General features: G+C 38.2%; 1 protein-coding gene across 1 annotated transcript in view; it reads left to right on the forward strand.

Moving 5' to 3' along the window:
* LOC150080908 (glutamate receptor ionotropic, kainate 2-like) overlaps nucleotides 1-12,906 on the forward strand; it is a 118,921-nt gene that overhangs the window by 61,702 nt on the left and 44,313 nt on the right. Inside the window, exons 3-5 of the mRNA XM_090381807.1 lie at nucleotides 4,993-5,244; nucleotides 6,436-6,614; nucleotides 10,657-10,710. Of these exons, the coding sequence (XP_090237933.1) occupies nucleotides 4,993-5,244; nucleotides 6,436-6,614; nucleotides 10,657-10,710 (485 nt within the window). The remainder of the gene's footprint in view (nucleotides 1-4,992; nucleotides 5,245-6,435; nucleotides 6,615-10,656; nucleotides 10,711-12,906) is intronic.

The raw sequence follows: 12,906 nt of genomic DNA on the forward strand, positions 1-12,906 counted from the left end.
GAATCTAATTCTAGCTTGGTGCCCCTTTTATGATTTTATTTTTGTTATGTTTTTGTAAATTATAGTTTTGTATTCATGGCAGTTCCTGTCAAAAGGAAATTCGCTTTCAAGCAACGTAAATTAGTTTACAAAGTGTGAATTTGAATACGCGTCATCCTTTCACGTGAGGCACAATTTTCCGACATCATCCGAGCAGATTCACGAAGCTCTTGTACTTTCCTCTTTTCGAGATGTTTTAGTGCACAACGTTGCAGGAATGGCAAAGTGGTTCATTCCGAGCGCACTTTCGTTATTGGCCTGATAATAACATACTTCTGGTAGCTTGGTGGACCACACGCCCAGAGTTACTCCAAAGAGCTCGCTGATGCAAAAGTGTGTGGTGTTTGTTGGGTACAAAGGGATTTCATTGGCTGCGTTTCAAAGGTAGAATGTATTTGCTTAGTTCATCTCAACTATTTTTTTAATAAAACAAACTGGAGACTTAATTAAATCCTGTCCATTATCTACTAGATTATTAACATTCTTTTGCATCATTGAAATGCTTGTAAGAGGATACGTAGATTAAACTATAAATGCAGCATCTCTCTTGAGATGCTGCGAGACCGTATCACTTCTGAGATTACAATCGATTTGCAAGTGGTATTTCATGCAAAGATACGCTTCTTCAACAAATAAATATTTCTCGTTTGGGGAAAGTTATTAATATAAACTACTCTTCAGTGGTTATGATATCTAGAATGAACAAATATACTTATCTGAATAAAGATATTACACGAATAATCGTTGATTATTCGTGTAATATTCTCAGTTTTTCTCTGCAGTAGCTAAAAGTTCTCTCGTTTTACGTTTTCCATAAATAAAGATAGATGTATAAAGAAGAAATAATTGCGATACTAACACTAGTTGTTTACTTAGCCATTCTCGAGCCTTTTATCGGGTTGTTTTTCATTTTTATGTAACCCGTCAGCCACAGCTGCTTATGATATTGACTCTGAATCCGTCGGAAAACAAGGATGGAGTCTTTTGCTATCCGAGAGTTCATCAAACTCTGTTTTTGCTAAGACTAATGCCCAAAACATCCGAGATGATTAACCTGCTGGTCTCGTCTGTGTGTATGGCAGATTTTTTGTTTCTTCCGTTGCTTTGTCATTTGTGGACGGATGGAAATCTTTCTTCTCACTAAGGAAAACTCAGAAACCACGAGAACAGATAACCTCGCAAAAAATGAGAAGTCTGATATCACAGATAATACAGCTGGTTAAACAATTCGTCTTTTCCAAAGAAAAATCAACGATTATTTAAAGTAAAGACAAATTACAGTTAAAGCCAACTTTCTGATGTAAGATCACCTTTTAAAGAATTGTTTTGGTACTGTACCATGAAGATTAGCTTCTTTCTGTTCTAAATGGAATTGTTTAACCTTGTCTTTAAAGTAAGACGTCATCCTTATGACGTCTATAACTTTTCAAACGCTCATATCAAAAATACAAACTATTGGGAATTAATCTGGAGCTGCTTTTCTTACAGACTGAGGATTTCTTTTATATACAACAATTCAAGAAACAGAAAAGCCATACACGCAAATAAAAATGTATTTTTTAAATATCGGCAGGAGCTCTAGCATTCCAGAATATTTTCCGACCACTCGTTTTTTTTATTATTATTTGTATTTTTTTACAAAATAAACTTCCCAAAAATGAGGTTAATATGTTCATCTTATCTGACTGACTTATGCATAAGTTTCCAGAGTACACGTTACACAGGGTGCTTTCTGTCAGTCCTGGTTAATCACGTCATCAAATAGCATCAGAAAAAACATCAGGAGTGTTCGGCAGAAAGTCACCCTGGGAAACTTTACTCTTCGGCTGTTCTTTTCTTTTACTGATGGGAAATCGTTAGAAAGCGTTGGTTGCACTTTTCTAATGAAACGTTTGGTGGTTGTTTAGCGTGGACACCATCATCCGACTGTTCGGGTTATCGATTTACCGAATGGTCTACGACTTCGGGTGTCATTCATCCGACGTTTAAGAAAAGAGTTTCTCTGCATTACAGAAGCCCAATACACAAACTATACGGTGGAAACTAGCGATGACTTCGTTGGACGTTGATTAATAATAAAAAAATAAAAAAAAAGAAAGTTAAGTGAGAAGAAAAGTTTAGTTTCTTCTTCTAATGTGATTTAATGAGTGAAATTCTATAACTAAGATAATGTAAAATGAGATTTCTTGGCTACGACCCCTCATCTCCCTCACCATACGAAAACGACCCGGGTACAGTTCACATTACTACCAAAGACTAGCAAATATTTCGGCAAGGAGGAAATGAAATTTTATAGACTATTTTCACATTGGGAAACTTAGTCAGTCTCTTGCGAATGTTACATGGATTTCATCCAGCAAAACAATTACAAAATCCATCCAAAATCTCCTAAAGACCTGCGACCAAACTCCATCAGTTGTTCTTCACTCAAAATTTTTGAAAAAGTAATCAGCCAGCAATTGCCCAGCATTGTTTTCGACAGGCCCAAGTACCTGCATACCGTTCTGCACAGGAGATCGACAACTACCAATCATCCTGATACCCTCTTCAGAATTCAGCGGACCCATAACAGCAAATCATAGATTGATATCATATTCCTGGACATTAAATCGGCTTATGACAGAATACATCTCCCAGCTCTTTTTACCATTCTGAAACATTACTTCGGCCTGACCTTACTTCAAATTTTGAAGTCAGTTTTATTTCCTAGACACCTGTCTGTGACGACAACGACTTCCAGATAACTATTGATGTCTCAATAGGCATCCCGCAAGGAAGCGTGCTGTCAGCTATCCTGTTTGCAGCAGTTTTAGAACTTTCCCAGCTCAGAATTCTAACTGTCTCTTAAGCCTGAAGTTCTACGTGAGCTCAGATCATAATCATCAGATTCCTGATATCAACCAACAAGCTTCTAGGCAGATATTGAGCTTGGAAAATTATCTTGCCACAACTGGACTGCATCTGACCCCTTCCAAATCAGCGCAACTGCCGATAACCAAGAAGAGAGTCAAAAATGATATCCAAATCTTTGTTAGTGGGGAGCCGGTGCAAAAAGTTACCTCCTATACTGACCTTGGCCTTACCTGGGATGTTGGGCTCACCTTTCAGCCTCACTTTGTCAGGATGAGGAAGAAGACGTACGCACCTCTTTGGGCAGTGCATCAGGGGCTCGTTGGTGTGCATCGGCCAGCGCTGCTTATTCGACACATCTTGAGGTGTATTACGCCGATCCCTCTCTATGCATCAAATTTGGTCATCTGCCCCTGCCTCATACCTTCACAAATATCACAGTTTACAATACTGGTTGCTTAGATCGATGAACAGGGTAGTAGGCAACCCCCTAACTATCTCCAGATCGATCCTACAAGCAAATCTGGGCACCACTCTCTGGAGACATATCATCATGACAAAAAATGTCCTCACGCTTGCACGGCTTCTAACGGGGCGAATTGATGCTGCATCGGTATTTACATTAATCTCTGGCCCGAAGAGGGCAAGAGGGGAGTTGTTATTGTTGTTATTTGGTTTTTAGGAGCATTAGCAACTAAGGCCATATTGCTCCGGTGCGGTGGTCATTCCCTGACCTTTCCGCATCTTCCGTATTTGGTGGTGACGGGCTCGAACCCCGGTCTAATCAAGAAGCGTGTGCTACGCACTGCTGCTCCTTCCCACCTGGCTACGGAGGCGCCTAAGAGGGGAGTACCCGACTCCTGTCTCCCTCTGCGTCTTACGCTGTCAAGCATTGATTCCCGGAGGAACATGTTTCCGGCCAATTGTTTTCGGATCTTCAATAAATTTAAGATCCACCCTAATAGGTTCTGTGAAGGCAAGCTCTACAGGAAGGAAATCCTCAAGAACTGTTGCCAGATAATGAATCTATGATTTTCACCTGCTCCTGGACATGACTGACTGACTTTTTTTTTTTTTTTTTACTTGCCTATTTGTATTTGACAAAGACTTTGTTTTGTCTCCATGCATTTCTATATTTAATCCTGTAAATTGATCGGGTCGGGCACGCATGTACTCGTGTTCCTCCCACCTTAGTCTGCAAATATTCACATCCTTCTAGCACAGTGACCCAAGGTTTCTTGGGAAATAAACTGATGTTAATAATAATAAAATAATGCATGCTAATTACAGATATCATATACCCACGCCTTTCGGCCTTAACTGCCTCTTCTCAAAATTCTAAACGACCCAACGCGATTCAAAAGAAAGAAATATAGTATCTATAAAGAAATTCAACTGGTATTACAATAAGATCGCCGAATGAAGATTTTTAAATAATAATAGGTCCAGCAGATGGGGGAAGGGAGGAATTGAATTGGTGAAAACATGAGTTCCCATTCTAAAGCCCTAAACTAGATGAAAATGTCATTATGTACCGAAAAGGTCTCGAAATTGCGGAGGTTAATGGCGCGTAGCGAGGAAGTTTTGAAATTTCTCAAACGTGAAAAAGATCCATTCTGCTAGCAATGAAATTTCAGTAAAGCACGGGAGGGCGCTGAAAGAACAGCGATAGACATCTTAAGCATGCCACAGAATACACGCACCTGCCATTACATGGACAGTAAAGCAGCGAACATTTGGAGAAACCCCAAATGAAATCGGTACGTATTTCAGTGGATCGCAGATGCCATTGTATGTTTCTGCTTAACACAATGGCAGCTGTCTTACGTAACTTTGAATGAATACCCAAGGAATCCAGCAATACGTACAAACAGAAATTGAATTATTTGTGAAGGACTTGAGTGTTTGGCGATTTTCTTCTATAACTAGGCCCGTAAGACTGCGTCTAACATATTCGCATCATCACCGAATTGAATCCAATATTCGTGTTCATCATGGCGTGCAGTTCTTTATGTGGTGAATCTACTTTACAAAAAAATCAACTGCGAAAAATCTAGAAAGATATATTTCTTATCTATTTTATGTTTCTCTTATCTATTTCAGTGTGTTCTTTGATGCAGACAGGTATAGCAGGTATCTTCGGACCCCTGTCTGACATCACCAGCATGCACGTGCAGTCTATCTGTGATGCCTTGGACGTTCCTCACGTGGAAACTCGATGGGACTTCCAGCTACAGCGGGACGACTTGTCAATCAACCTCTTTCCTCGTCCTTCGGTACTGAGTCATGCCTACGTGGACCTCGTGAAGGTATGGGGATGGAGGACCTTCTCTCTAGTATACGATGAGCACGAAGGTAAGCACCGTGACCAATTGACTTGATACTAGAATGGTTTACATAAACTGCGAGGATGGAAAAGGCTTCCTAATTATGCGAAAATAATGTCAGTACTCCAATGGCCATAACAGTATCGTGAATTTAGGGGAAGTTCTCTCTCACGAGTAATTGAACTCGGTGGTTTTCATCTTGATGGGGTTGGAGGACGCCGAATTTTATTAAGCCCTTTATTCTGAGTGCACGGTGTGCTCACAGACACCCGCTGTCAATAAACAACTTATCCAATGCCTGTAAACAGAAATTATCTGTAATTAACGTTTTTCCGGACAGGTAGATTAACGATTGTAATTACTGCGCAATTAAATTAGTCTTTCCAATTATTCCCCTTCAGTTACTTCGAAGAAAAGCCCATCATGCCGCGATATTTATTACACATTAATTACAAAGACAGGTACGCTCGAGTTTAGCTTCCTGTGATCGGTTTTTCTTTCAAAAGACACAATGCATTTTAAAAGAAATTTCTCCAAATGCTTCGCTCACAAAAACTCCTCACTAAGTTTCAAGATATCAGAGATGAGAACAATTATTTCGCGTATCAGTAACCTTCTCCTTCCCTCGCTGTTATTGATTATGTAATAACTTTCTCAGCTGCCCCTTTATCTGCCTTATCACACAATTTTTCACCGTTTCGAAACGAGGGAAATATTGACCGCGTGGAACTTACTTCTCGTGTATCGCGATAAGCATTTCGAAGTATACAAAAGGACATATAATAAAGGATACGGAAAAACCTGCTGCTATTTATAGACATTTCCTGAGGAATATCTTTCGCAGCATCGAGAATACCATGTTTGATAAATGTTGGCTTCACACTGTACTTGACTTTATACTGCTGAAAATATTCACTGACTGTTGCGTATTCCGAAACTCATAATTATCATTGGTTTCAAAAACTTTTCAAATAACAATCCCAAAGTAAATTTGCCTTTTTTTCATAATGGACAGCAACTGGGTTCATTAGGCAAGTCTAAGATAAGTTAAAACAATTCAAAAAGGTTCAGTACGATACGTTTCCAGATAGACATCGAGAACAGCCATCCTCTTTCGATATCCTCACTCCCATTTCTTTCAATTTTTCACAAGTTTCTTTATAAACTTTTGTCAATGTTTTCCAAATATCTTTAAGATCAATTACTTTCTTCGTTCTAGGTGTGATTAGACTGCAGGATTTCCTAAAAGAAGCTCAAAAGAATGACTGGAAGGTTCAGTTATATCAATTCAAAACAGGCCAAGCGTATCGAGACCTTTTTTGGAGGGTGAAACTGACAGGAGAGACGCGTATTGTGCTCGATGTACGAAGGGAGAGTCTCCACACCGTCCTGAAACATGTAAGTTAATCAACCAGAATTTCTTTCCTTTCTATTTCGAGGTGGTTGCAATAGTTCAATTATCGTGATTCAAAGAAAGCGCAGAATTCGATACAACGTATAAGAAATTATTGTCCAAACGACAATTCTCCATTGGCAGATCGAAGGAAGCCATCTCTCGAAGCCAAGTCTGTCTCCAAAATTGTTTGTTCTTTGAACTTCTATAACATTTAAACGCGAAATACTATGCTGCCATCTTCTGAGCATCTTGCGAGTCTCATTCGAGTCGACTCAACGTTAATTTGCCACTTTAAAGTGAATTAACTTCTTAAAGAAGTTTCTTCCTAGAGAAGAATAAGATATGGAATTTGAACTTCTTAAACGAATATTTAGAGATGCCACAAAGAAAATCTCGTGCGTTTTCGTGAGTGTTTGATTAAGGAAACAGTGAACAAAGACATCTTTCAGCCAAAATACTCACGTCAGTAAAGAACGCCATGATCTCGTGCAAAATCTCAAGTAAATTACGCATTTTTTTCCATGACGGTACTAAGAGGAGATCGCGTTACTTAGAGCAGTCAGCCCAGCCCAGTGGGTGTCGTTTTTGCAGGGCGTAATCGATATTGCACTGACTTACGCATAAAGACGAAAGAGAACCATTAAGTCCCCCCCCCCTTTCGTACGACACGAACTTCCTCCGGCGAAACACATTTAAGACCCCTTCAGTGTTAAGAGCCTCGCAAAAAGAAATTTAAATAATAAATAAAAGAAATAAGGAAGAAAACCCTAAGCGGTAAATTATAGTTTTTAGGATTTAAATACTTTTCATAACATGAATTTCCCACTTCAGTTTTAATGAGAGAATAAAGCGAAAGTTCTTTCTTCTACCTCTGCTGATTACTCATGACTTCGAACATCCAAGCATTTCAATATTAGGCGCTTCCATCAAGAAAAGTAAAATAATACAATTATTTGGGACTTTCTCTCTCTTTATGATGCTGTAAAGTGTCCCTAGTTGCGATTGCAGTTGCTGCCATCGTGGATTTTTTTCCTCATTTGAGATAATCGTAACATTAACTCACATTTATTCCAGAATATCTCAGATTTTTACAGGACTAAATGCTCCAGTCCTTCCATAGAGTTGAGAGAAGATTCTAGTTCGAAACCAAACCCACCACTACAAAAACATATGGTTGGTGATATCAACGCGTGAGTAGTTGACGGCTTTTCAGGATACCTGTAGAATGATGGGCACTAAGAGTACCAGCTTCTACTTTTCTCTTTATTAGAGGTTAAAAAATTGATGAAAAAACTCTTATCTTCCAGTTTTCATAACCTTCGGTTCAATTTTTTACGTAGTTATTAATTCAAGCGTCAGTCACTCATCCTTCAGTGCTTTTAACTTATTTTTTAATCTCTTGAGATTAAATTCTTTCGCGAGTGAGTTAATGGTTAAAATAATAATCTGGAGTTAATAGAAAGGCGAAATTAAAATACCAGAACAAGTTATTCTACTTCGTCAACTTAAGAAGAAAATGAATACAGCATTCTTTCGGAAATTTTCAGGGGCTTTCCACTTTCAGCCAATTACGTACAAATGTGTAAGAATATTTATTATATTAAAAAAAAAGAAATCATTGATCTTATAAGTGAAACTACCATCGAGATATTACGAAAATTATATATCTAGAATTTATTAAAGTTTTGATACTGTCCCTCATGGAAGACTGCTGTATAAACTGGAATAAATTTGAGTTACTGGTAAGGTGCTACGCTGGATCGCAGGCTGGGCCAGCGTAACAAGGGGACTCCCTCAGGATTCGGTTTTGGATCCAGTCCTTTGATAATTTTATCATAACTAATAGTGACGGGTGTGGTATCCAAGGGAAGCTGTCAAAGTTTACTGATCATTTGAAGGTGGCACGGATGGTTCGAGCCAGGCCGCGTTGCTTCAAAAAGAGTGGATGGGTTCCGTACATGATCTCAAAAATGGCAACAAAAGTTTAATTCTTCTAAATGTCAGATTAAACATTTAGAAACAGAAATCCTGGAGTTAGGTATAAACTAGAAGGGGTTGAGGAGTTAAATATGATTCAAGACGAAAAAGACTAAGGTATTACAATTCAATCTGATATGAAATTTTCCATTCAGCTTAAACATGTCACCATGAAAGCATGTGGTGTCCAGTTTGACTTGTAAAACCTTTGCTAACAAGGAGAAGGAGGTTATCTCTATAAAAGGCAATAGTTAGACCCGATTTAGAAAATTCCCTTCAGGTCTGAAGACAGCACCTCAAAAGCAAAAGACATGGAACTTCTGGAAATGGTTCAAAGGGCGACCAAATTGGTGACGAGGGCAAAGCGATGCACACATGAACGGCTTAGAAGGTGTGGACTGCAAAGTTTTGCGACCGGACATCTAAAGCGAAATGATAGATGTATAAAGAACTGAAGGGTTTGAGTAGAATGAATGAGGGTCTGTTCTCCCTCGTAGGTAGGACACGAACTAGGGCGCACACATGTAAAATATCAGGGAATAGAAGAAGATTGGATGTCATGAAGTTCAACCATGGAGCAACGGATTGTTGAGCATTGCAATACGTTGCCTCCCAACATGGCAGAGGCGGTGAGCCTAGCTAAGCTCAAAGAAGTGGATGGTTACTTTATGATAATTGGAATAGTACGAATATTCTGTTCAATTTTATTTCTGATTATTATTATTATTACTACTGCACTTTTTGATGCATCAAAGTCTGCTTCCTTTCATCATTTGGCCATAATATTAAATGCAGGATTGTAATACTGTACAATTGAAATTTCAAATATCTGAAATTGCCGTTGTGACTGGATATATATTGCAATTTAAGTTTGAGGAGTGCTTTTAAATGCTAGTGCTGCAACTGAATCCAGAAGTTTTGTAATTACACCCGATTCGTTTACCTCAAGAGTGTGTGCTTGACCTGGTGAAACGACAACTCTGCTCCATTTCGGAGTACCTGCTATTAAGGCTTAATTTGTGGTAACAAGCTCCAGCACCAGATTCATTAGGACCCCGAAACAGGTAGAAATGTATATGTTTCAGTTTCAGAAATGTTTCAGTCGTATTTTATGACCTGTGCATGATTTATTAAAGGTCCGGTTCAACAGCTGGACTTGTACCTATTTACAATCTTAAGTGTTATTCTTTCTGGTTTCACATATTCCTGTTACTTAATGTGGCGCAGGTTCGCGGTGGACGAAGAAGCTTTATTTATTTTATGATGGAATTTTAAAAAAACTTTTCTGGCCAAGTGTGCAGAGGAAAAAATTGATGTAATGGAAAATACTGAATTCAAGTTTCTAGAGAGGAGTTTTTAGAATTTTAAATAAGTCAACTTTAAATAAGTCACTCGGCTACGCCACGCGATATCGAGTCCAATGGGTTCAACGACTGGATATCAAACTGAAAGGCTTTAACAAGGGGAGGAAAGGAGAGTCAAGAGACTCAATATTATTGACATCAATTCCCCATCAACTGCTTTAACTTACAACAAATAATACAGAAACTCTTCCTTACATCATAACATAATTATTTAAGGAACACTGGTTTAAAATGAAATGAATGGGTACAGACAGGTAATTTTCTTCTCTTTCAAAATATCCTCCATTTTTTGTAAAGTATCATCAATGAAACACCGTCTGTCCCTGTATTGTATTGTTCACTGACAATTTCTCTCTCTAATACAGCAATAATTTATTTCTGTCCCGATTGAGAAAATTCGAAAGAAACAATTTGTAAGAATGACAGAGAAGATACATCTGAACCAATTCAGCAGCTACTGCGTTTGCTTTTATGATGCACTACCAAATTTTTGTCAATTCGTCAGAAGTTTAAAGGAGAATTCCTGAGGGCTTTTTCTTAAAGCAACTTTACTCTGCAACGAACCTTTGTTTCGTTATTTGGGATCAACCCCGTTGCTCTTTCAGCATTATGTCATATTATTACTAATAACATTACGTGCTTTATCAGCAGCAGCTAAATAGTATCTATTCAGCTGAAACAATAACCTTCCTTCCTTTTCCAGGCTCAGCAAGTGGGAATGATGACAGAAAGCCATAACTACCTCATCACCTCTCTGGTAAGACATTTTTATCTAAAAATGTTTTTTTTTCTTTACCAAATCTTTTGAATAATTATGTTTTTCCTTTTACTTCGATTCTTTGTTCCCTTCTATTTCTGTTCTTTATTTACTTCGCATGTATTTCTTGAAAATCATAGAATGTAATTAATTCTGTACATTCTGTAATTAATTTTTCAGAAAATTAATTACAGAAATTTAAGGTCAATGTGATCAAGTATATTCGCATACAGATCTTACTACTTTATAGTATAAAACGCCTCTCCTCCATCTGGGAGTGTGCTTCTAAATTAGCCATTATCACCTCTATCCAATCTTCATCTTCTACTGGCTTTAGTAACGCAAAGATAAGTTTAGTTTTCTCAAGTTCGCTACCACCGCTTGCCTTAAATCCAACTCCAAATGAAGCCGATTCTGATGTGCTGGAAGATAAAGACTATCATTCGCTTATTGAAACTTTTGCGACAAAGGACCATTTCGTGGAAATCTGGGCTTAACTCAACTCAAGTGGAGAATCCCCTGGACACACGAGATCTGCGCCTACTCTACAACCTGATCTTACCAGATTGAAGGACTTATTTTCTTCAAAAAGCTGTGATCTAGTGTAAGCAACATAGACGAGACCTTGTTATTTGTTTTCAGTTTATAAAGAACGGTATGTTCAGGGTCAGTTTCTCTTTAAGTTTGATTTGTTATCATAATTTGTAAGACTGCGTTAATTACACAAAGTTCTGGCTAGCTTGCCAATATTTTATGCCATATTTTTTATTTTTAGGTTTCAGACAATATCTGGCCTCCTCTGTTAAAATTGAACTGCCGTTTAGATTTCAGTTTTCTTAAGTCTTGCTTAATCAACTTCTTTTATTCAATGGGAAAGTTATTTCTCATTCTCGGTTTAGTCTAAAAACGTCATCAATGTACTCCTGAACGTAAACCGAATTTATTTTGGGAGGGGGAAAGAACAGTCGTAGGGCGAAGAGATGAAACACGTAACTACCTCGTACAGTTGATGTGAACACAGCTAAAGTGAACATTGCATACAATGGTCGTTTTTTGTTTCTTTTCACATTTTTCTTCGGGCAAATTCGATTTACGTTCGTTTCAGAAGTAGATTGATGGCATTTTTCGCGAGTACAAGTTACAGCGAGTACACGTGGCGTAGATGTTAAGTTGTATGTTCAAACAAACTGACAGCCCAGGAATATTCGTTTTGTCCTGTGGTATTAATGAAAATCAAAGACGCATTTCTGAGATTTCGCCTTAGGCCCAAAAAATCGTAGTTGCGTCCACTGGTAAGCGTTACATTATTCTTTTATGGACAGACTCCAGCATATCATCCCATGTGTGATCTCTTTACAGATCGACGGAGGCTCTTAAGATTCATCTAAAGACTTCCTCATACACCAATAACTTGGCCTTTGGCTGCGGTCGTGAATAATTTTATTCGTTAGACAAAGTATGCAAATAAATTAATAACTCCTCTAATCCCAGAACAAATTAACGATATGCAAAAAACCATGCTTAACTTTAGCTGGTGAAGATTACACGAGCATGGATTCCTCCTCAAATAGAAACACGCCGTTCACACCAAAATAATAAACGCAGGCACTGACTGCTACTGACCAGCTTTAAGCTACTGTGACGGTCCATACGCAGCTAATGCGACAACATAATTTCGGTAAGATGATAGGTACTGATTATCCACAGATTAATTACGTAATGAAACACGCTAATTAAAAGTTACTTTATTAAGTAACTTTTAATTATTCACCCAAAACTTGTTATCAGGCCAATACATGAGCCGATAACTGCGCCCTGAAATTATTTCCACACTTATTCCAGCATGACTTACCAGCAATACGAACTTTTATGAGGTTGTTAATGATTTTGCTAAAAGAAAGTTTAATTTATTGTTGGAATAAAGTGGTTGAATTCTTTTTGACGTCCCTGAATAGGCCCTAGACAGAGGGCCTAATGGGAAAGACGGGCCAGCAAATAATAACAAGAAATTTAAAAATATAAGAAATATATTGGAGGTTTTCGTCTGCTTTTGGTAATTAGTTCAGTGAGTTATGTCAGACGAGCCCACACATGGCTGAGTTAGCCAGTCTCGGACAAGGCTAGCATGGCTTTTTTTTTTTTTCCCTTTCCCGGAAATATTGATTTTTTTAAGTCGGATAAATAAATATCCGATAA

Source organism: Mastigoproctus giganteus, chromosome 9, assembly GCF_048544385.1.
Source record: "Mastigoproctus giganteus isolate SK-2022 chromosome 9, ASM4854438v1, whole genome shotgun sequence".
In the NCBI taxonomy this organism is placed as follows: Eukaryota; Metazoa; Arthropoda; class Arachnida; order Uropygi; family Thelyphonidae; genus Mastigoproctus; species Mastigoproctus giganteus.